This window comes from Notothenia rossii (assembly GCF_949606895.1).
Source record: "Notothenia rossii genome assembly, chromosome: 5".
Classification (NCBI taxonomy): domain Eukaryota; kingdom Metazoa; phylum Chordata; class Actinopteri; order Perciformes; family Nototheniidae; genus Notothenia; species Notothenia rossii.
In genome coordinates, this window is record NC_136903.1 from 52,119,827 (window position 1) to 52,144,105 (window position 24,279).

At 42.9% G+C, this 24,279-nt stretch overlaps 1 protein-coding gene across 4 annotated transcripts in view; it reads left to right on the forward strand.

Moving 5' to 3' along the window:
* The window catches only part of plxnb1b (plexin b1b), a 164,398-nt gene that overhangs the window by 130,402 nt on the left and 9,717 nt on the right, over window positions 1–24,279 (forward strand). For all 4 annotated transcript variants that reach the window (XM_079681199.1, XM_079681198.1, XM_079681201.1 and 1 more), the window contains 12 exons: window positions 1,671–1,878; window positions 6,578–6,820; window positions 10,608–10,787; window positions 11,177–11,325; window positions 17,897–17,997; window positions 18,628–18,845; window positions 18,926–19,104; window positions 19,364–19,430; window positions 21,423–21,569; window positions 22,801–22,966; window positions 23,786–23,889; window positions 23,980–24,064. In XM_079681199.1, coding sequence (XP_079537325.1) covers window positions 1,671–1,878; window positions 6,578–6,820; window positions 10,608–10,787; window positions 11,177–11,325; window positions 17,897–17,997; window positions 18,628–18,845; window positions 18,926–19,104; window positions 19,364–19,430; window positions 21,423–21,569; window positions 22,801–22,966; window positions 23,786–23,889; window positions 23,980–24,064 — 1,847 coding nt within the window. The remainder of the gene's footprint in view (window positions 1–1,670; window positions 1,879–6,577; window positions 6,821–10,607; window positions 10,788–11,176; window positions 11,326–17,896; window positions 17,998–18,627; window positions 18,846–18,925; window positions 19,105–19,363; window positions 19,431–21,422; window positions 21,570–22,800; window positions 22,967–23,785; window positions 23,890–23,979; window positions 24,065–24,279) is intronic.

The window sequence follows — 24,279 nt, forward strand, 5'->3', positions numbered from 1 at the left end:
TCCCTGTCCTCTATTCACACTTCTTGCATGCTAGATGATGAAGATGCACCTCCCTGTCTCTTTTTAAATGTGTTGCCAAAACTGTGAAGTCCTTGCATTTCCTGAGGCCAAGTTGAAGGATCAAATACTAAGAAATGATCACATGACTTGAAGTCATATCTGATTTCAGATGTGGGAAGTTACTAAGTACACTTATTCAAGTACAATTTTGAGGTATTTGTACTTTACTTGACTTTGATGTTACTTTGTACTTCGACTCCACTACAGTTCAGAGGTAAATGGTGTACTTTTACTCCACTACATGTATTTAACGCCTTTAGTTCCTTTACAGATGTGGATGAATGATGTGAAATATAATCAAATGTTAAATCAGACTTCAGTTCCACCTGGAGCAAATCCACAAGCTACCCTGCAGTATACAAAGTCATTCCAACTAGCTGCACCTTTACCAGCTTTGAGAACACTTTAATGATCAATCATTATAAAACATATCGTATATATTATTCTGAAATGGACCAATCTGCACAATGACTACTTTTGGTACTTATATTTTGATAATACTTTTCTAATTTTACTTGAGTAATATTTTGAATGCAGGACTTTTACTGTAACAGAGTATTATTCCTACACAAGATCTGAGTTCTTCTTCCACCTCTGTCTGATTTCAAACTCTTCCATAACACCCTGAGGAAGTTTGCAGCTGTGTGTTTCACTCCACTTTGTTGTAAATCAAACTGCAGCAGCTTGATCACAGAGCGTGAACGTTGTGATCAGCTGATTTTGCGCAGTTCTCCAGTGTGTGCGCGGGGCACAGAAAGTGCACAGGGGAGTCTCTCACTGCAGCCAGTTGGCGGAGTTTTTGGCACAATTCTGTTCTTCATACCGACGTTAACCCTGTCTGTGCACACGGTGAACAGCTCTGTCGTCCAGTGATCTAAGCCTCTGCCTCCTGTAAAGCTTCACAGGTCCGTCAGTTATGTCCTGTGCGGCTCGGCCAGCACCCAGTCACAGAAAGTCAGAAGATTTTTTGCAGGGAGCGAAACGGCAACGTAGCTGCTTAGTGTCTTTGTTTATTTTTGACATGTCTCGTAGTTTACCCTATTGAGTGTTGACCACAAACACGTGTAGACGAAATATGTGTTTTGTTTGGATGTTTTGAGGTACGCAAAGGCGAGTAGTGACACAAGTGACGTTACGCAATTTAGATTTGTGCCGCGCATGCGTACCAGTTATGTGCACCCCTGGCTATAATGCTAATTAATGTGAATTAATCGCACTTATGCTAATTGTGCAAATTGCCCAGCATATAGCTCTGAAAAATTAAATTAAACATTTGTATTATTCTATAAACTACTGGCAACATTTCTCCGTGTTGAAATTCAACAGACACTGGAATGGAATCGCTGCCATACACGTAGAGATTGAGATTTAAGAAAAATGTGGAGTTGTCTCTTAGTGTTTTTCAGAGCTCTATGAAAGTTAGCATCCGGCAGTTTCTATAAAAAGGAGCTTTATTGGCTTGCTTGCCTTTTTAACTTGATTATGTCTAAATTGACCATTTCTATGCCGGATGCTAACTTTGGGGTACTAAACATTTCCTGGTTCACAATAGGACAGTATGAGCTGACAGAGCAGTATGCAGTGTAATGACAGCGTGTTCTGTTGTTTAGTGGCGGCCGGCTGATCTACGTGTCGGGTCACAACCTGGACGTGGTGCAGGAGCCCCGCATGGTCGTCTCCGTCTCCACCTTCCAGTCCATCAGCCAGAGTAAGAGGAGGAGGAGGAGGAGGAGGAGGAAGAGTGTAGAGCAGGGGGAAGAAGGGGGGAAGACTCCTGAACGCAGCTGTCCTAGAGACCCCCTCTGCTCTGTCAAACAGGTATGTGTGTGTTATAACTAGTTACCTGTAAAAACATGTTTCAATATAAAAGGAATGTAATCTGAATACTTTCCGGTAATTTTGGATAACCTCAATTTCAAATGCAATGCAAATAAATCCAAGAGAAAATAAATATCAACAAGAAGTGTTTTAACTAAGTGTATTATGTAAGACGACAACATAACAATGTGACCCTTGGAAAGAAAAAACAAGATATTCAGAATCAAAAATGTCTTCTCTTATGGGATAGACCTCCAGAATAGTAGTTAGTAGTTAAACTGCTGATTTAGTTTAAAGTTCATCTATCATGCTATTTTTAGGCAATAGCATAGGTCTCAGATATATAAAAACATATACAAAACATGTCTTTGAAGTGTTTTGCTCAAAATACCAAACAGATCCCCCATTCTAGCCATGCCTCATATCCCTCTATTTCACTTCCTGTTACAAAAGTGCTGATTCTGGGAATAAAAGGGTCTCTCTTGAGAATGAGACCCTGTGTCTCAATGAGATTTTCACCTGTATAAATAAAGGCTAAATAAAAATAATAAAGCTTTTTTCTTTTTTTTTAAACTGAACAAATATAAAAAATAAGAGAGGGCGGAGCTTATGCCGGCTCATGCGGGACCTGGCAGATACTGTCTAAAATGCTGCGGTGATGAAACGCAAGGATTATTAGATAAAGGATTATTTCTGAAACAGTATGGAGCTCAAAGGCTTTCTCTCTTGAGGGTTTATCACAAGGTGAGCTCCTTTTTATTTCCTGCTTCTTCACACACATGCTCTCCAGTACAGGTTAGCTCTGAGTGTTAGCGATGCTAATGTAAACACCGACCATATTACGTCCAAAACAGTAGGGCATTGTTTCTGATAGCAACGTTTCTGATAGTGCTGTGGGTCCACCGCCGATATTTTATTTTTATTTTATTTAACCTTTATTTAACCAGATAAAAAGCATTGAGATAAAATCTGATTTACAATGCTGACCTGGCCAAGAAGGCAGCAACGTTACACATAACACATAACACAAACATATAAAATACAGAGAACATAACTAAGAAAACAAAAGACGAAAAAAAGCAGTTACTACATTGTGCACATTAGGACAGTAAGAAAGGCACTACTTATTACTGCAAGAGCAGCTGGTGGTAAGGACTTCTGACAACTTCAATTTAAAACAGGCTATAGAAACAAGTGCCGTCAGTTTGAGGCGTGATTGAAGGTCATTCCAAGACCAAGGACCATAATAAAAGAGACTCCTTTTTCCAGCCTCAGTCCGCACAGCAGGAACCTGGAACCGTATCAAGGCACTGGATCTGAGGTTGTAAAAGTCACAAACTGGAGCAAATCTGGCACATATGTAGAGTGGAAGATTTCCTAAAATGGCTTTATACATTAATAAAAACCAATGCTGCATCCTACGCATAGTGAGTGAGGACCATCCAGTCAGGCTATACAGTGTGCAATGATGAGTCCTATAGGGTGCATTTGATATATAACGCAGTGCAGCATGGTAGAGTGGGTCAAGTTTGGCCAAGACAGTGGGACAGGCAAATCTATAAATGGTGTCACCGTAGTCCAGCTGGGACAGGAATAAGCCAGAGACCAACCTTTTACGGGATGAAGTTGAAAAACAACATTTAAGTCTGTAAAGGAAGCCAAGACTGAATTTCAATTTCTTTGTTAGAACTTCGATATGGTGTTTGAAGTTCAGATTACTGTCCAACCAAAAGCCAAGATATTTGTAGATATCAACAAACTCCACAGAGACGCCATCAAGGGTGTCAATGGAGAGGCAAGAGGACGCTGACTTGGGACCAAAAAGCATTGCTTTGGTTTTCTTACTGTTCAAAAGCAGTTTGGAATCAAGAAGTGCATGCTGCAGCGTGATAAAATCAGATTTTAAATTGGAAACGGCCATGTCCAGAGAAGGAGCACATGAATATACAATAGTGTCATCAGCATACATATGATAGGTAGAAAATTGCATCTGATTACAAATATTGTTTACATATAATAAAAAGAGCAAAGGCCCCAAAATAGAGCTCTGTGGAACGCCCTTCTCCAAGGTGAAAGGGTCAGAGACAGTGCTACCCAACCTGACGCATTGAGTACGGTCGGTTAGATAACTCTGAAACCAACAAATGGCATTATGACCGAAACGAGACACCAACATAACATTAGACATAATGTGGTGATCTACAATATCAAATGCTTTGGCTAGGTCAATAAACAATGCAACACAAACAGATTTGTTATCCAAAGCAGCCTTGATATCATCTAAGACTTTCAGACTGGCAGTCACAGTACTGTGCTTTGATCTGAATCCAGATTGCATAGGGTTAAGGATGTTGTGTGAATTTAAAAAAAGTTTTAGCTGAGTAGAAACTAGGGACTCAAGAATCTTTGATAACACAGAAAGATTTGAGATAGGACGATAATTATTTAACTCAGTGGGATCACCAGCTTTCAAGAGGGGCGATACCAGAGCTTGCTTCCACAGAGCTGGCAGTGTGTGAGTGGACAGGGAGAGATTAAAAATATCAGTTACTGGTTGTGCTATAATCTGAGCTGCAATTTTTAAAAAGAATGGGTCGAGGCCGTCAGGCCCGGCAGACTTTTTAGGATCAATTGAGTGCAAACCCTGTAAGACTTCAGAGACCGAGAAAGAAGCAAAATCAAAAACAGGGGAGTTCATCTCTTGACTAGGGCTGTGAGTACGACCATTTAGAGAGTCATGACTTTGCTCATCAAAAATGTGACCAGCCTTTTTGAAGTGAGCATTGAAAGCATTAGACATACCATCTGAATCTGAAATAAAATAATCACTGACCTCCAGTTTTTGTGGGAAACTAGAAACTTTCTTGTTCTGAAGTGATTTAATTGTTTTCCAGAACTCAGAATGGTCATTAAAACAATCAGTGGTTAAGCTCAGATAGTAATCAGTTTTAGCTTTTTTAATAAGGGCTGAACATTTATTTCTGAGGACACGAAAAAGAAGCCAGTCATCACTAGTGTTAGACTTTCTAGCTAAAGACCATCGCTTATTTCGATCATGAATTAGATCAGATAGTTCTCTAGTAAACCATGGAGTGTTCCTATTCTTGACTCTGAATTTTCTAAGGGGGGCATGTCTATTAATAATCGATAAAAAGTGATCAATAAAAAATTGGACGGCAACATCAACAGATGGAATTAACGCTATGAAGTGCCATTTAACCTCCGCCAGATCGTGTAGGAAAGCCTGCTCAGAGAAGTGTTTGAAGCAGCGCCTGAGGACAATAAGGCCCTTGGCTTTGGGCAACTTAGTGCTCCTAACGCAAGCAATAGTGCAATGGTCACTGATATCATTAGGAAAAACACCAACAGACACATACCTATGAGCTGCATTTGTTAGAATGACATCTATAAGGGTATCGTTATTGGGTTTGGCAGGGTTTATTCTAGTGGGACTATCAATAAGCTGAGTTAAGTTCAAAGAATCACAAACCTGCTTAAACTGTGAAGATTTATCACTCAACCAGTCCCAATTTAAATCACCCATTAATATGATTTCAGAAGAAAACATAGACAACAATTCAGTAAGGCTAGTAGTTGCATCCATGATGGCCGATGGAGGCCTATAACAGCCAATAACAGTGAGAGGAGCATTTGCTATAGTTATTTGGACTGCTAGCAACTCAAATTGCCTTGGAATTGAAATAGAGTGAAGGACTGAGCACTGTAGTTTCTCAGCAGTGTATATTGCAACACCACCAGCTCTGCCCTTACGATCCGTTCTGAATACATTATATCCATCAATGTGAATAACAGTGTCAGTGACAGACGGTTTTAACCAGGTTTCAGAAACTACAACAATATCAGGTTTAGCAACTAAAAACCAGGTCTTGAAAACATCTAATTTGGGCACTAGGCTTCTAGCATTAACATGCAGAAAACCCAATCCTTGCCTACAGCTAAACTCATTCGGAGTTGGCAAATTATGCAAGGAAGCAGAGAAACACTCAGGACCAGGGTTAATGTTAACGTTACCAGAGAGTAGTAGCAGTAACAATATTAACAGTCTGGAAGATGATTTTTTCACATGGGCTCTGGACGCGTCGCTCCTCGGGGGGGCGGGGCTGCTCCAATCCTTCGATATTAGCGAGTCCAGAGTAAATAGGGCAAACGGGAGAGCGCATTTCGTGCCATGAAACATCAGCTTTTGGTAAAAACTATCCGATGGAGTCATATCGGCCACAACTCTGGATCAGCTCCGACCGTTGTTCCCCCGTTTTTAGAGATTTGGGTACGGCGGAAAAGAGAGAGGGTTTTATTTTCTGACGCTGCGTGAGTTCCCTGACAAACCGGGGACACATCTTTATGTATAAAAGACATAAAAAAGTGCATTTTGCATGATAGGTCCCCTTTAATACATTAATTAAGCACAGTATTTTTGTTTAATAAATCAGGTGTTTGTTCACCAACTGCATTTGAAGAAATGTAAAAGTAGCCTAATTTTTTTTTTAAAACAATCAAGCATTACGTCTACCTATGAAATATACATTTTTTAAATATAAATGTAGCAGTAATCTGATTACACTTTTTTTTATGTAATGGGTTTTCTCGTCCCCCAAGCCTGTGTGTGTGAGTGTGTTGCTTTTTTATTTATAAAATTCTTTCCTTTACTAAACGTCTTCCTTTCTCCCTGTGGTATCAGTTCTCGGAGCGCTGTGAGGTGAACTCCTCCTCCCTCATCCTGTGCCGGTCTCCCATGGTGGACTCCTCCATCTGGGGGTCAAAGGTCACCGCAGAGTTCCTGCTAGACAACCTGCACTTCGACTTCAGCCTTCTGAACCCCCAGAGCTTCAGCTACGAGCCCAACCCTGTCCTGCGCCCGCTCAACCAGCTGGACCCTCTGAAGGCGTACCGCTACAACCCCGGCAGCTTCATCCAGCTGGAGGTCAGGGGGGGGGGGGGGGGCACTTGAACTACAGCATTCCCACTATCTGTTATGCTACGCACGAAAGTCTTTATTATTCGGCCGGGTTATTTTGCACTTCTTCTCCTACATTACACATCGCAGAAACTCCGTTCAAACATCAAAACGTTCAGCTCGGTCGGGAATCGATGGCTATTACTTTTCTCATTCATAACTTTTATAATTCCAGAGATACATCCCATAATTCATCACATTTTTAACCATTGAAGTCAATGGAGAAATTCTTCAACTTCAACAAATCTTCATGCGACTTCAACTGCTAACTGTTCATTCATACTTTCACTCAGAAACCTCATTCCAACTTTAAAATGTTACACATCTTTCTGAAATTAGTTGTGCAACACAACTTTTAATCTGATTCAGAGATATTAAACATTGTTCAGACCTTGGTAAAGAGGCCTTCTTCAGATTTTAGAGTGCGTGATGTCACAGCTAGAGTGGAGGACCGATTTAATTTTGCCTTCATATTTTCTTTTAAACCTGCCATAATTCCCAAACCCTACACTCCTGAGACATCATTTTTCATGACAAACGTAGGAAAACATCTCGCAGCTTGAAAAAATATTTTCTTCTCTCCTCACACATTCAAGCCCCCAGTCTTCATGTATCATTTCAATCTAAATTCTTCACTTTCTTCTTACACATTACATTTCAGCATAGCAGTTTAGCGTCAGCTTTTCAGCATAAAGCATTCCCACTAGCAATTTCTTCAGGAATTGCATTCTCTAGTTTTTATTTGCATTTACTCAGATCTGCTCTGTTTGTTACTGTGTCCAACCAAGTCTCGCTAAATGAGAAGTCTCGTTACGTAATCACTCGGCACTTAATCTTTTTCACATTGTGGAAATCAGCAAAATATTCAGCTATGAAATGTAAAATCTTTATGATAACACTAAGCTAAGCTTTCTATACTCTAACTGTCGCTCAGTATTAAACTGTTTCCTTAAAAAAAGGTCACATGACGCAACAACAAACAGAGCAGTTCAAGCGAGGAGTGAGAGATACAGGTGTTGTTTCTGTGTAAGGTCCATAGTGTTGACACTGAACACTAGGGTGGTGGTGGCGAAGTCCATTGGGACTTGGCTTGGCAAGTCCCGGAAAGACCAAGTGCTACCGAGGTGTCCCTGAGCAAGGCACCGTTCCCTGCACTGCTCCCCGGGCGCCATACATAATGGCAGCCCACTGCTCCTAACACTAGGATGGGTCAAAGGCAGAGAAACCGTTTCGTTACATAGTACCTGTACTACGTAATGACAATAAGTTGAATCTTCTTCTTCTTCAACAGTCTGAGCCAGTTACTGACAAAATACTGAACCTTTAGTGACGTACATTAATGGTGTTATTAATAAAAACGGTTACCCTGTAGCCTGCTTCGCTACTGCTGTCTGCAGCATTACATTACACTTATTAGATGCTTTTATCCAAAGCAACTTACATACTCAATACTTTGGACAATCCCCACAGGAGCAATTTGGGGTGAAGTATCTTGCCCAGGGACACAACGACATGCTGACTGCAGTGGGGTTTGAACCTGATCCCAACACCAAGGCTCTATCCACACACGCCTCCCTGTACTGCACTGTTAATCATTACTGGAACAATTTCAAAATTGTTGTCCCCATTAGTCGATTAGACACAACAAAATGGGAAAATACTATGCAGGTTGAATATTTGTTTAACTTTTAAATAGTTTTAACCAAAAAATACTTGGTCTGAATTTATCCTCATCAAAAAGGGAGACATGTAAGGCACAGCTTGTTTTAGCAAGGAAGAGGAACCACCAGCAGCAAGCCAGCTGTATGACTGCTGTCTGTGGAGTTCTCTAGCAGTTTCTCTGAGTCTCTGGTGTCAGTCACAAAGACAGGGTCCAGATGTTCCCAGCAGTCTAAAGCTCCTTACACACCAAAGGACACCAAAGGACACCAAAGAACACGTCGCCTCACGTCGCCTCACGTCGCCTCACGTCTCCTGCTTCTTGATCAAGTTTCGCACTGGAACACACCGCAAAGACTTCAGCCCACGGCCAAGAACCACATACGAACTGCTCATGCGCATGAGTGGCAATAACTCTCCTTACCAGCAGGCGACGGTAGTGCGTATCCATCATTCAAAAGAGGCAACAACCGGAAGACAGACTGCTTGATAAACGAGAGAAGAAGAACAGACTACGTGATTTAAACAAACAACAAATAGCGTGTACGTTCCATTTTCACTCTACAGCGAGTAGCTCATGGGGCTTTACCGAACCTGTGTCGAGAGCTGGAGTTAAATGAAATCTCAGATTTGCCTTCTTAATAGTTTGTTTGGGTCCCTCACTTCCGTTTCGCTTCTCATGCACTGATTCGCTAGCTGAATAGCCAATCGGAGTGATTTCTTTGGCCGACAGCAACATGTCGAATCGGCGGCGGAAGGTGTGGGCACGGCCGAAAAGACAAGACGGTGCAGTACACACCAATCTGAGTAGGGCGTGTCGACGCTCATCGACGGCCCGACATCTATCGACGCCGAAAATCGGTGTGTAAGGACCTTAAGCTTTCCTTTGTCTGTGTAAGGTGCACTGCTCTGAGCTTAATCTTAAATATAGCTTGCTAACATTACATTTACACATGACACCACCTGTTTTAATATTGACGAAAAGAGACTGTTTGTAATAAATTTCCTTCAATCAACTAGCTTGTAGTAGTTTTCACTCTGGACCAGTGTTGGAGCGTGCGTCAGGTTGAGTATGATTGCAAAACATAAGACTAGCTGTGAGAAAAAGGTCTGAGCATAGCCTTGAGGGAGTGCTTGAATTCAGTGCTGGTTAAGTATGGCTGTATAATAAGTAGGGATGGGTATCGTCTGAAATGTATCGATTCCGATTCTGCTTATCGATTCCGGTTCTTATCGATTTACCGTTTCGATTCTAAAATTGTGAAAGAAAGAGGTCAAACGTTTAGATAACAGAAATATCTTTATTCTTTTAAGCTTTAACTGACATTTTTACAAATAAAAAAATGTACGTGCAATACAAATGTATTACACAATAGCTGTGCTTTATTTTAACTGAGCAATGCATGTGGCAAGCTATTAACTTGCCACAGGCATTGCACTGTGCCTTGTCTTTGTCTTTTTTAGTGTAGTGGAGCCACACTTTAAGGTGTTTACCACGATCCGTCTTTGGTGTTATGAAGTGACTGAGCTTGTGAACTGTCTACGGGACGGCGGGGGAGCCTCGCTGCGCCGCAACAGTGGACCTCTGTCGCCTGTCAGCGCAACTTACATGATGCCGTTTTAAAAAAATGAAAGGCGGTGCCGGCCGTCAACGGCCCGCTGACGACCGGCCGCTCTGTGATTCTCCAGAACACACAGATGGCCAGTCCGCCCCTGGTTACCCTGTATTCCACCGGGTCGCCGCGGCGCAGACGGACCCAGTGGAATACAGGTTCTACCGCGTTTAGGAACCGTTAAGCTGAACCGAAATTGTGTATTTTGTGTATACCCGGCATTTTCTTATCGGTTCTCATCTGGAACCGAGTTTCGGTTCCCAACCCTAATAATAAGCAGTGCTATGTTTTATTGTGGTAGTACAAAACAAGAGTAAATACAAATATAATAATAACTGTCAATTAAAACCATAGTCTACATTCAAATATAACACCACTATTAACAATTTAAAAAAATTGGAGCAGCCTGAACATTTTGAAGAAGAGTTTTAGGGGAAAGTTCTGAAAGCTAAACTGTAGGTTCCTTCTGCACGTGTTCTCAGGGGGATAACCTGGACCTGGCCGTCACTAAGGACGAGCTGGAGGTTATGGTGGGGGAGGGTGTGTGTGCTGTGAAGACCCTGACCAGAAACCACCTGTACTGTGAGCCCCCCCCTCAGCAGCCTCCACCAGGACCCAACGGCAAGAAGAGGGAGGGCTCCGACAATCTGCCTGAGTTCACAGTGAGTGTGTGCTTTCACTCTGAAAACACAGGAAACCATTCAGATCTTTAACCCTCAAGCGGGACTGTGTGTGTGTGTGTGTGTGTGTGTGTGTGTGTGTGTGTGTGTGTGTGTGTGTGTGTGTGTGTGTGTGTGTGTGTGTGTGTGTGTGTGTGTGTGTGTGTGTGTGTGTGTGTGTGTGTGTGTGTGTGTGTGTGTGTGTGTGTGTGTGTGTGTGTGTGTGTGTGTGTGTGTGTGTGTGTGTGTGTGTGTGTGTGTGTGTGTGTGTGTGTGTGTGTGTGTGTGTGTGTGTGTGTGTGTGTGTGTGTGTGTGTGTGTGTGTGTGTGTGTGTGTGTGTGTGTGTGTGTGTGTGTGTGTGTGTGTGTGTGTGTGTGTGTGTGTGTTTCAGGTCCGAATGGGCAACCTGAACTTCTCCCTGGGTAAGGTTCAGTATGACACCCTCAGCCTGGCCACCTTCCCCCTGGAGGCTCAGATTGGAGTCGGGGTGGGGGCTTCAATCGTAGCCCTCATCGTCCTCATCATCGTGCTCATCTACAGGTCAGTTGGGGGGTGTTATGCTTCCATGCTCTGATCACCGTATAATTCAGTTAGAGGTACTCAATCCATCAAGTTCCTCCTTTTGGTCCAGGACCCGCTTGATGACTTAATAGTAAATGCTATAACCCTGCATTAAATAAGTAAAATAGGGTTACAGGGTCAAAACGTTTTGGCCATTCACACTGGAGGCTCCGTTACGGCACTATTATCTGATGTAAAAAAAACAGAAGAAAAGCAGACAGAAACATAATCATAGCATACCTAATATATACAAAGCCCTACAAACATTGTGGCATTTATTAAATTATACTCTGCAACTATGTAATCTGTCATGCCCACATGACAAATCTCTTTCACATAGAAGTTGTACACCAGTCATACCAGGTGGGACTAAAGCTCCTTACACACCAAACTGACACCAAAGAACGGAACGTCGCCTCACGTCTCCTGCGTCTTGGCCATGTTTCTGCACGGCCGTGAAGACACGACGGTGCAGTACACACCAATCTGAGAATGGCGACACGACGCTCATCGACAGCCCGACATCTATCGACACCGAAAATCGTCTCGGTGTGTAAGGACCTTTAGCAGATGGAAGATCAGACTTTTTTTTCTTTTTTTTTTTTTTTTTTCATATGTATTTTTATTGGGAAACATGAGAAAAAACAACAATGAAGTAGCAGTCGTCAAACATGTATGAAATCCCCCCCCTTTTTTTTTTTTTTCTTTTTTTTTTATCAGGAACAGGATAAGGGAATGATAATGAAAACAAAAGGAAATAAAATACAAATAATAACCCACCCAAAACTGGACAAGAGTCATTAAGAAAAAATAAATAAATAAAAAGACTTAGCACAGATACAATTGTTTGATGCTCGACACACACAGCTCAACATACAATATCATTGATAGGACTATCAGTTACATTCCAGGGAAGTGAGAGAGTCAATGTAAGTGAGTACCGGATTCCACCTTTTAAGGAAATTATCAGACGAGCCTCGTAGTGTATATTTGATTTTCTCTAGATGGAGAAAAGACAACAAATCTTCAAACCAGGAAGATGCGGAGGGTGGGTTTGGGTCTTTCCACTGAAGCAATATACGTCTACGGGCTATAAGAGAGGCGAAAGCTATAACATCACTCTGGTTTCTAGTCAGCATGGTCAAATCTTCAGGTACACCAAAAATAGCAATGTGAGGACTGGGTGACAATGAAATATTGAGAGCCTTAGATACAGTGTCGAAAAACACAGACCAAAATGTAGCCAATTTCGAGCAAGAGTAGAACATGTGAGTATGATCGGCAATTGACGAAGAACATCTATCACAGATATCACTTGAGCCTGGAAATAATTTAGAAAGTTTTGCTTTGGTGAAATGTATTCGATGCAAAACCTTGAACTGAATCAGAGTCAGTCGGGCACAAGAGGACGTAGAATTTACTCTTTTAAAAGCAATTTCCCACCATTCATCTGTGAGGTCAAGCCCAAGTTCCCTCTCCCACTTGCCCACAGCCCCAGCAAGTGGAGAGGTCCCAGCCGATATAATGAGGTCATATAGTACAGTTATACTACCACTTAACTTATTAAGTGAGAGGATGTCATCCATCAAGGAATTAGCAGTCAATAGTGGGAATGAAGCAAAGTGAGTACGGGCACAGTCCCGTGCTTGGAGAAATCGAAACAGACTAGAATGTGGCAGATCAAACTTATTACGAATATCCTCAAAAGTTGCGAATGTCCCGTCAATGTATAGGTTAGAAAAAACTACTATGCCCTTTCTTTTCCACAATGCAAAGGTTGTGTCAAATTTGGGTGGGGTAAACAAGTGATTATTAAGGATGGGGCTATGGGGAGAGGGAGAGGAGAGTTTAAAGTGCTGCCTGAATTGTTTCCAAATTTTTAAAGACGATATAACAATTGGGTTTGAGGTATATTTGGAGGGGCAAGATGCAAGAGGGGCACAAAGCAGAGCAGACAGAGAGGTTGCATGACAACTAAGAGCTTCCATTAGGCACCAATCAGCATCAGAGGAACTATGCCAAAGACGTAATTTCTGGATGTTGGCTGCCCAATAATAAAATAGGAGGTTCGGTAGAGATAAGCCACCATCTTTGTTACGTCTCTGAAGAGTAGTCCTGCGTGCCCTTGGAGTCCTACCAGCCCAGATAAAAACAGAGATCATCCCATCTAGCTTATTGAAAAACTGTTTTGGTAAAAAGATTGGCAGACATTGGAAAAGAAAAATAAATCTTGGTAAAATGTTCATCTTAATAGATTGAATCCTACCAAACAAAGAAAGAGGGAGGGTACCCCATCGTTGTAAATCCACCTTTATATCTGTGACTAGCTTAGAGAAGTTTGTTTCATGAAGGGAAGCAAGACTGCGAGTTATAGTTACACCCAAATACCGGAAACTCGTAGGAGCCAGGTGGAAAGGTAGGGCATGAGCTGGGATGCGAGTAGCTACTTCATTTACAGGGAAACACTCACTCTTGTCAAAATTTACCTTATAGCCTGAAAATGACCCAAAACTATTTAGGAGTTGCAGAATGTCACCAATACAGTTGACTGGATCTGAGATATAGAGTAAAAGGTCATCAGCATATAGCGAGACCCGGTGATCCAACCCAGCCCTGCGCATGCCTGTGAAAAGTGGAGATGACCTCAGAGCAATGGCAAGGGGCTCTATTGCCAAGGCAAATAATAAGGGGGAAATTGGACAGCCCTGCCGGGTGCCCCTCGTCAAGGGGAAGAATTTAGACAGTTGAGAATTTGTTTTTACGCTAGCAGTAGGGTTAGTATACAAAAGCCTAATCCATGACACAAACCGAGATCCAAAACCAAATTTATGAAGTGTAAAGAATAAATAGTCCCACTCCACCCGATCAAAAGCCTTCTCTGCGTCTAATGAGACAATCATCTCAGCATCTGGTGAGACTGCAGGGGAAAGCACAATATTAAGTAACCGTCTGATGTTAGAAGATAATTGACGACCCCTGATAAAGCCAGTCTGGTCTTCAGAGACAATACCTGGTAAACACGGGTCCAGGCGGTTCGCCAGCACCTTAGCAAGAAGTTTGACATCCGCGTTCAAGAGACTTATAGGTCTCCAGCTACTACAATCTTCTGCTTTTTTGCCTTTTTTGAGAATAAGGGAGATTGAGGCTTGTCTTAGTGTTGGGGGTAGAGTACCATTTTTCAGGGAATCATTAAACATATCTAATAAAAGGGGAGCTAACTGGGCCGAGAACTTTTTATAAAAATCTACAGGAAAACCATCCGGGCCTGGGGCCTTGTTATTTTGCATCTTCCTAAGACTGCCAGTTATCTCCTCTAGAGACAGAGGGTCGTCCAAGCTATCACGCGTGAGAGTATCAATATTAGAGATATCCAGAGTGTCAAAAAAATGCTCTATATTTGTATTGTCTATAGGGGGTTCAGATGTGTACAGCTTGGAGTAAAATGTGGTAAAGGCATCGTTTATTTCAGTAGGATTCGTAGTGAGGGAATGTGAGGAATCATAGACCTGAGTAATAAACTGAGAAACTGACTGGTGTTTAAGCTGCGATGCTAAGAGGCGACTAGCCTTATCACCGTATTCATAATACGTACCCCTTGTCCGTCTAAGAAGATACTCACCCCTGCCAGTGGAAAGCAAATCAAATTTGGATTGAAGCTTACGCCTCTCAGCATACAATTCAGGAGTGGGAGAACTCGAGTACTGTCTGTCTAATTTACTAATAGCGTCAACCAAATCCCGCTGTTCTTTTGTCTTTTGTTTTCTAGAGTGAGCATTATACGAAATAATCTCTCCTCGCATCACTGCTTTAAAAGTTTCCCAAAGAAGGGAGGGGGAGGTGGATTCAGATTTATTATTATCAATAAAAAAGTCTATTTGCTTTGAAATATGCTCACAAAATGTTTTGGTAGCTAACAGGCCTGTATTAAATCTCCAGGGCCCACACCTTGGACTAGGGGAGAGAGATAGCTCTAGAACAAGAGGAGCATGATCAGAGATGACAATAGCAGAGTATTCAGTCAGTCCAACAGAAGACAGAAGGGCTTTATCTACAAAAAAATAATCAATGCGTGAGTAAACACGGTGAACTAGAGAGAAGTATGAAAAATCCCTTTTAGTCGGGTGGAGAAACCGCCATGGGTCAATACAACCCACCTGGTTCATAAATGTGGATAGTGCTCGAGCCATACAAGAAGGGGTAAATCTTTTGGGACATGACCTGTCTAACTGTGGATCAACTACAAGGTTCAAATCACCCCCGAAGATGAGGCGGTGTGTGTCCATATTTGGTAAAGAGGAGAAAATTGAGGTCATAAAATGTGGATTATCAAAATTTGGGGCATATACATTAACCAAAATCACTGGGGTCTGATATAGCACACCTTTGACTATAATATAACGCCCTCCGGGATCTGAAATAGTTTGTTCAGCTGAAAACTGAACACGTTTGTGTATTATGATGGCTGTGCCCCTGGCTTTAGAATTGAAATTTGAATGAAAAACCTGCCCCACCCAAGGCTTACGAAGCCTAGCATGGTCATTCACACAGAGGTGCGTTTCCTGGAGAAAAGCAATATCAGTATTGAGACTTTTTAGGTGTGAAAACACTCTCGACCTCTTAATTGGTCCTCCCAGTCCCCTGACATTCCAGCTAATAAATCTAACAGAGCCTACAGACCCTCTCTGACCTGTATTCTGGTTAGTCATTAATTAAAATCATCAACCATATGTAACATAACAAGCGTAGTGGACAAGCATCATACACACCAGTAACATTAGATATTAAAAACAAAGACCCTCCCCTAGGCAAACACCCAACCTTTTCCCAAAATAACCCTCTACTAAAAAAGAAAAAACACATATCTTTGAGGACAAATGAAAACAAAGAAAACCTTAAGCTCAACATTGCGGTTAGCAAAGTGAGTAGCAGGATAAACCTTTGCTAAACAACCAGTTGACCACGCAGTGGTATCCCCTCCTACAATATCAAATTAAATTAAACACCACTAGAACGATTCTGTTTTTAGAACAGACAAATTGGCAACGATCTACAGACCAACAGAACAAATGCTGGCAGGTGACTAAACACCAGCAGAGGACAGTGCTGCACTCACCCGGAAAAAATGATGAGTCCAAACAGAAAAACACGGGCTTGGTGAGCAGGCTAAACGGAATTAGCCTAGCCTAGCAAAAACACACCCGTAGGCAACAACGGAGTTATCAAAAAAAAGTAAAATCAACCCGTAGCGAAATGGAAACACGGCAGCTTAAGTCTTATGAATGCGTTCTTGATAGAAGCGATCAGCCAGCTCGGGAGTGTCAAACAAGTGGACCACACCGTTGAAGGTGACTCTCAGCCGGGCGGGGTAAATCATGCCGAAACGCACTCCTTTTTTGTAAAGCCGGGACTTCACATTATTGAAAGCGGCTCTCTTCTTAGCAACAGTGGCGCTGAAATCCTCGTAGAATTTGATCCTGTGCCCTCGGTAGGACATCTCCCGGTGTTCCTTGGCCCATTTCAAAACCTGCTCCTTCTCAACGTAGCGATGGAAACGGACAATTATGGGCCGAGAGCCCTGGCTGGGTCTGGGTCTCAGGCTGCGATGTGCGCGATCGAGCTCCGGGCCGGAGTCAGGTAAGACATCTCCAGCCACCTCCTTGAATAACTGAGACATAAACTCCCTAGCGTTTGCGCCTTCCATATCTTCAGGAATACCCACGACTCTGAGGTTCTGACGCTTGGAGCGCGATATCAAGTCCTCCACTGTAGCGTGTAGCGCTGAGTTATCATCCGACACGGAGGCTAGCTGGTTCTTCAAGGTCGCCACGTCTTGCTGCAGGCTAACGATGTCATCTGAGTTGGAAGACAGTGTGCTCTCGATCTGTGATATGGTGGCGGTGTGAGTCGCCACAGTGTTGGTTATAGCTTCAAGTGTTGGGAGTATCGGGGCCATGGCTTCCGACAAGGCAGCGTTGAAATCTTCCTTAAGACTTTCGCTCAATTTCTGGAGCTCAATGACTAGCATCTCAGCCGTTAACTGTGTAGGCCCCGTCGACGACATTTTCTGCTTGTCCTCGAGTCCCGGGAATGAATCAGTCATTCGCTGCTGGGTTTTACCGATCCGTCCACCCTTGCTCATTGTAACGGTGTGCAATATTGTTCCGTTTAACTCTATCAATGTAGTCTGTACCAAAGTTTAAATAAAATTCGGCGTTATCTTAGTAAAATATTATGAAAAATGCGGAGCTGATAGCAACTGCGTCCTCCTTCTACATGCTCAAACCGGAAGCCCCGAAGATCAGACTTTTAAACCTTCCACCTTCACCTTCATGTGTTGGAAAACCTGTGTAGGATCATCTCTGTAACCCAATCCTCCAGTGTTTCCATTCGGACCCAGCATGACCCCCAGATTAACCCTGATCCTTACTGGTGGGGGTTTGTTGGGTCAAATTACTTGACTCAACTTTTTCACAATCATCTGGATTTCCACTAATCCAGTGTGAAACTGGTTTACATGTCCTCTCTCCCTGTCTCTGCTGCTGTCTGTCAGGAGGAAGAGTAAGCAGGCGCTGAGAGACTACAAGAAGGTGCAGATCCAGCTGGAGAACCTGGAGACCAGCGTGAGAGACCGCTGCAAGAAAGAGTTCACAGGTAAGAGAGCGATCACATGACGGAGTAGAGAGCAGGACAGAGGAAGCAGAGGAAGCAGAGGAAGCAGAGGGAAGAGCCAGAGATGGAAGAAGAAGAAGGTTTATTGAAGTTTTGGAGGCCATCAGATCCACTTTGTCTTCCCTCTGTCCTCATGAGATGGTGTCATCACATCACACCTCCATAAACATGTTCCTCACAGCCCACATGGCTGCTGCACAGGAGTTTAATTTAAGCCTGCAACCCCTGTCAATAAGCCAGCTCCTCCCTCCACACCTGAATGTAATGTAATATAATGGGGGGTTTTTTATTAAAAAAAATAAACTGTACAGTTAAGGTACAAGGAAACAAAGTTAGTTTAAACAGAAGTGCAGCAAGTGCATAGCTTATTTTACCATATTTATATAATAGAGTGTTACAATGAATGCCTCAAATCTTGGCAAAATAACTAATTACGTTACAACTTATAAATGAATACAAAGAAATAACTTCAAGTCTCAAGGTAAGAATTTAACAAAGTCATGTACAGGGACTGAAATATTTATACAATAAAGTAAAGATATATTATATAACATTTTGTATATATTATAATATGATATAATAGTAGAAGCTCATATCTCCCCCCTGCCTCAGACCTGATGACGGAGATGATGGACATGTCCAGTGACCTGGTGGGCTCCGGCATCCCGTTCCTGGACTACCGGAGGTACGCTGAGCGGATCTTCTTCCCCGGCCACCGGGAGTCCCCTCTGAGGCGGGACCTGGACGTGCAGGAGTGTCGGAGGCAGACGGTAGAGCAGGGCCTGGTGCAGCTGTCCAACCTGCTCAACAGCAAGCTCTTCCTCACCAAGGTAGTCCTCGCCGCCAACGGGAGGTGCAGAAAGCACTTCCTTTGAACAGAGGGATGATTTTCCACTCTTCTCTTCCTCAGTTCATCCACACTCTGGAGAGCCAGCGGACCTTCTCCCCCAGAGACCGGGCCTACGTGGCCTCGCTGCTGACCGTGTCGCTGCACGGCAAGCTGGAGTACTTCACCGACATCCTGAAAACTCTGCTCAACGACCTGGTGGAGCAGTACGTGGCCAAGAACCCCAAACTGATGCTGCGGCGGTAAGAGGAGGAGGAATTAGGGGGTTAAAGGTGTTCACAGATATTTCAAATATTTAGAATTTTGTTTTATTGTTTTATGTCCTATATATATTATGTAAGGAGCTTGGGACTTAAGCTGTTGCCGTATCTACACTTTAGCATCTGTGCATATGCCAATAAAGCCCTTGAACGTTGAAGCTTGAGATGTCTGGCAGGGATCCTCAGTGTCTGTTCTCAGTGTGTTTTCTCTCTGTGTTCTCTCTGTGTGTTCTCTCTGCAGGACGGAGACGGTGGTGGAGAAGCTGCTCACCAACTGGATGTCCATCTGCCTCTATGCTTTCGTCAGGGTCAGTCATCACATATATTCCCGCTACAACTAAACAACTAAAAGCAATGTCAGTCAAAAGAGTTCAAGTAAAAGTCCTCAATATTTTACTTAAGTAAAAGTACTAAAGTATTGGCATCAAAATATACTTAAAGTACTAAAAGTAAAGTACTCCTTATGCGTCATGGCCCACTTTAGGATTGTATATATATTGAGCTCAAAGCAAACAGCTGACCTTGTTCTGTGAAGTTATTTACAGATGTTACCGTTAATAGAAGTGAAAGCCTTGCATTGATAATATTGTGTGAGACTATCTATCAGCAGGACCCTTTTGTGATATCCCTTTATATTAATAGTAATCATTTAACACATTGCTTTGCAGACGCATGACCCAGTACATGACCCCCAATTATCTCTGATCATATACAGTGGGGCCAAAAAGTAATTAGTCAGCCACCAATTGTGCAAGTTCTCCCACTTAAAAAGATGAGAGAGGCCTGTAATTTTCATCCTAGGTATACCTCGACTATGAGAGACAGAATGAGAAAAAAAATCCAGAAAATCACATTGTCTGATTTTTAAAGAATTTATTTGCTAATTATGGTGTCAAATAAGTATTTGGTCACCTACAAAAAAACAAGATTTCTGGCTCTCACAGACCTGTAACTTCTTCTTTAAGAGCCTCCTCTGTCCTCCACTTGTTAACTGTATTAATGGCACCTGTTTGAACTCGTTATCAGTATAAAAGACACCTGTCCACAACCTCAAACAGTCACACTCCAAACTCCACTATGGCCAAGACCAAAGAGCTGTCAAAGGACACCAGAAACAAAATTGTAGACCTGCACCAGGCTGGGAAGACTGAATCTGCAATAGGTTAACAGCTTGGTGTGAAGAAATCAACTGTGGGAGCAATTATTAGAAAATGGAAGACATACAAGACCACTGATAATCTCCCTCGATCTGGGTTCCACGCAAGATCTCACCCCGTGGGGTCAAAATGATCACAAGAACGGGGAGCAAAAATCCCAGAACCACACGGGGGGACCTAGTCAATGACCTGCAGAGAGCTGGGACCAAAGTAACAAAGGCTACCATCAGTAACACACTACGCCGCCAGGGACTCAAATCCTGCAGTGCCAGAGGTGTCCCCCTGCTTAAGCCAGTACATGTCCAGGCCCGTCTGAAGTTTGCGAGAGAGCATTTAGATGATCCAGAAGAGGATTGGGAGAATGTCATATGGTCAGATGAAACCAAAATATAACTTTTTGGTAAAAACTCAACTAGACGTGTTTGGAGGAGAAAGAATGCTGAGTTGCATCCAAAGAACACCATACCTACTGTGAAACATGTGGGTGGAAACATCATGCTTTGGGGCTGTTTTTCTGCAAAGGGACCAGGACGACTGATCCGTGTAAAGGAAAGAATGAATGTGGCCATGTATCGTGAGATTTTGAGTGACAACCTCTTTCCATCAGCAAGGGCATTGAAGATGAAACGTGGCTGGGTCTTTCAGCATGACAATGATCCCAAACACAGCGCCCGGGCAACAAAGGAGTGGCTTCGTAAGAAGACTTTCAAGGTCCTGGAGTGGCCTAGCCAGTCTCCAGATCTCAACCCCATAGAAAATCTTTGGAGGGAGTTGAAAGTCCGTGTTGCCCAGCGACAGCCCCAAAACACCACTGCTCTAGAGGAGATCTGCATGGAGGAATGGGCCAAAATACCAGCAACAGTGTGTGAAAACCTTGTGAAGACTTACAGAAAACGTTTGTCATTGCCAACAAAGGGTATATAACAAAGTATTGAGATTAACTTTTGTTATTGACCAAATACTTATTTTCCACCATAATTTCTAAATAAATTCTTTACAAATCAGACAATATGATTTTCTGGACTTGGAATCAGGGGATACCAAGTTTGAGTCCCACTGCATGTCGTTGTGTCCCTGAGACACTTCAACCCAAATGCTCCAGTGGGGAAGTGACATGTAATGTGTGCGTGTGTGTGTGTGCAGGACTCAGCGGGCGAGTCTCTCTACATGCTGTTCAGGGCCATAAAGCACCAGGTGGACAAAGGGCCGGTGGACGCTGTGACCGGGAAGGCCAAGTACACTCTGAACGACAACCGGCTGCTGAGGGAGGACGTGGAGTACAAGACCCTGGTGAGGAGAGCTTTTCTTTGAATCATTTTATTTTACTGAATGAGTAGGGGTTTGAATTCACGACTCACGATTCAACAAGAACAAACATTTCCTTTCCTCCAAAAACTAAAATAGAATAAAATGATGTACATACATAAAAGATAGATATGAAACAATAATAAATACATGAATTAGGGATGCTCCGATTGCCAGTTTTGGGGGCGATTGCCGGAATCAGTATCGGCCGATCCGGTCAAGTGGGCGGGGCCTATGGGGATCTTCCATTTAAAGTGATGTTTAAAACTCAGTTAATGGGGCTCAGTCACTGGCGCTTCCACAAACAACAACCAACATAATTATTACTTTCAAATGAAGTACATTATTCAAGTTTACATTAAATTTGGATAATAACACGGGAGAAATGAGCGGAAGCGCTCTCTCTCCCTCTCTCTCTCTCGCTCTCTCCCCCTCTCTCTCTCTCCCTCTCTCTCTCCCTCTCTCTCTCCCCCCTCTCTCTCCCTCTCTCCTGACAGCCCGTCAGTATCTCATGCAGTTCATTGATCCAGTAATGAGTGACCCGACAGTGAAGAATAAATATATTTATAACTAGTTTATCTTGTTCCAGAGGTAGATCAAATAGCTAAGTGTGTTAGGTCTAACTCTTGTGTGTGTTGCTCCGCTCACCGATCCAGCGGGCGGAGCTGCAGGATTACTGCTTCACACACGTTGCATTCTGCTATTTTACTGTCTTTTTCGGACACCTTAAAATACTGCCAGACTGGTGAAGCCATTTTGGCGAGCTTGTTTTGCCGCGCACAGAGAAAAGTTTCATGTATTTTACGTCATGCGATCGGCATTTTTAGAGCGCACCGATTGATCGGCAGAGAGTGAGTATCGGCCGATATGGATTGGCGGCCGATCGATCGGAGCATTTCAACATGAATTAAAGAACAACAAGGGTAAAATGGTTGTCTGATTAAAAAATATTGCATTCCCACTCATACTTGCAAGACAGAAAAACACACAGACACTGATTTATTTTAGATGTGTTCTTTTGGGCTCTACTCATCTACAGAGTTTCGTAACTTGTGCTCCATATTTTGCTGATTTTTTTTTCCTTATTACTTGTTCTTTATAAGTTCAAACACTATAAACATTAAGAAGTGTAAAGAATCAGATATATCCAGCATGACCTTCAGGAAAGTGTGTTGTTCCCTGTTTCCCCCCCTCACCCTTTGCACCCCCCCCCCAGACTCTGAACGTCCTGGTGCAGGGTGGAGCAGAGAACGAGAGCCAGCCGCTGCCCTCCAAAGTGCTGGATTGTGACACCATCACCCAGGTGAAGGAGAAGCTGCTGGACCAGGTCTACAAGGGCACCTCCTTCTCCCACCGGCCCCACGCAGACTCCCTAGACCTGGGTGAGGATCACACACACACTCACACACTCACTCACACACTCACTCACTCACTCACTCACTCACTCACTCACTCACTCACTCACTCACTCACTCACTCACTCACTCACTCACTCACTCACTCACTCTCTGGGCTGTTGTTAGATCTGTTGAACTGTGGTGCCCCCTACTGTCAGACAACAATAATACCACAAGCAACAGCATAAAAATAACCATAATTTACCAAAGCAGCAGCTGCAATAAAAAAGGGAACTGAAGTGCCTATTCCTGAGTTCCATATGAGGTCCGGGGACACACATTTCCAAAAGGCACACATGGAGATGTTGTTTTGTTCCGCTCATTAATATGATGATACATTAAGCAATAAACTTCAGTTGAGTTGTAAATCCAAAATCCAAATATCACTATTGCGATCAGGCAAACGTCAAAAATAAGGTGACAAAATTAATGCGCTAAATAATGCGCTAAAATACTTAAAACAACGTGCCAAATAATGTGATCACTATAGAACAATGTGTCAAATAATGTGATAGTAAAACTGTAGGCCTTCCACCTTCCAACCCTAAATCACACAACTTTCTCGTCCATGTAAGGCCTCCCCCCACAGGTGGATGCTGATGTCATTCATTCACAAAAAGTGCCCATTATTAAAACATAATCATACCAGTGACCTACCAATTCCAAAGCTAATATTTCATAAATATTGCTGTTACTCAAGTATATCTGATAGATGCGTTCATAATGGATCAAGAGCTATTAATAACTCCTATAGGAGATGTGTTGCACATATATTATATTCAGTAAGTATTATCTCTATTTCAGAGTGGCGCTCTGGAGTGGCCGGTCATCTCATCCTGTCAGACGAGGACCTGACGTCAGTGGTGCAGGGGAACTGGAAGCGCCTGAACACCCTGCAGCACTACAAGGTGAGCGTGCACACTTCACTAAAACACTGAAAGTTATAAAGGGCCCTGCGGTCTAAGGATGCTGACCGTACATGTGGTGTTGTTCATCAGGTCCCAGACGGATCCACAGTGGCGCTGGTCCCTCGCAACAGCAAACACATTCACCATGACAACCACGACTACGTGGCTGGAGAGAGTGAGTGAACCTGAGAACATGTTGTGGGATGATCCAAAACCCTTCATTTGCTTCATATAAGCTCCTAACTCACCTCCTCTGTTTGACTGCAGCAGTACACACCTGTCCTGGGTCGTCTCGTCATCTAAACAATACACAGTGAAATTACAGTTCTTTTCCTGAAAGAAGTATTTTTGTAATACAATTTTCTCTGAAATTCTTTCATTTATACTGTT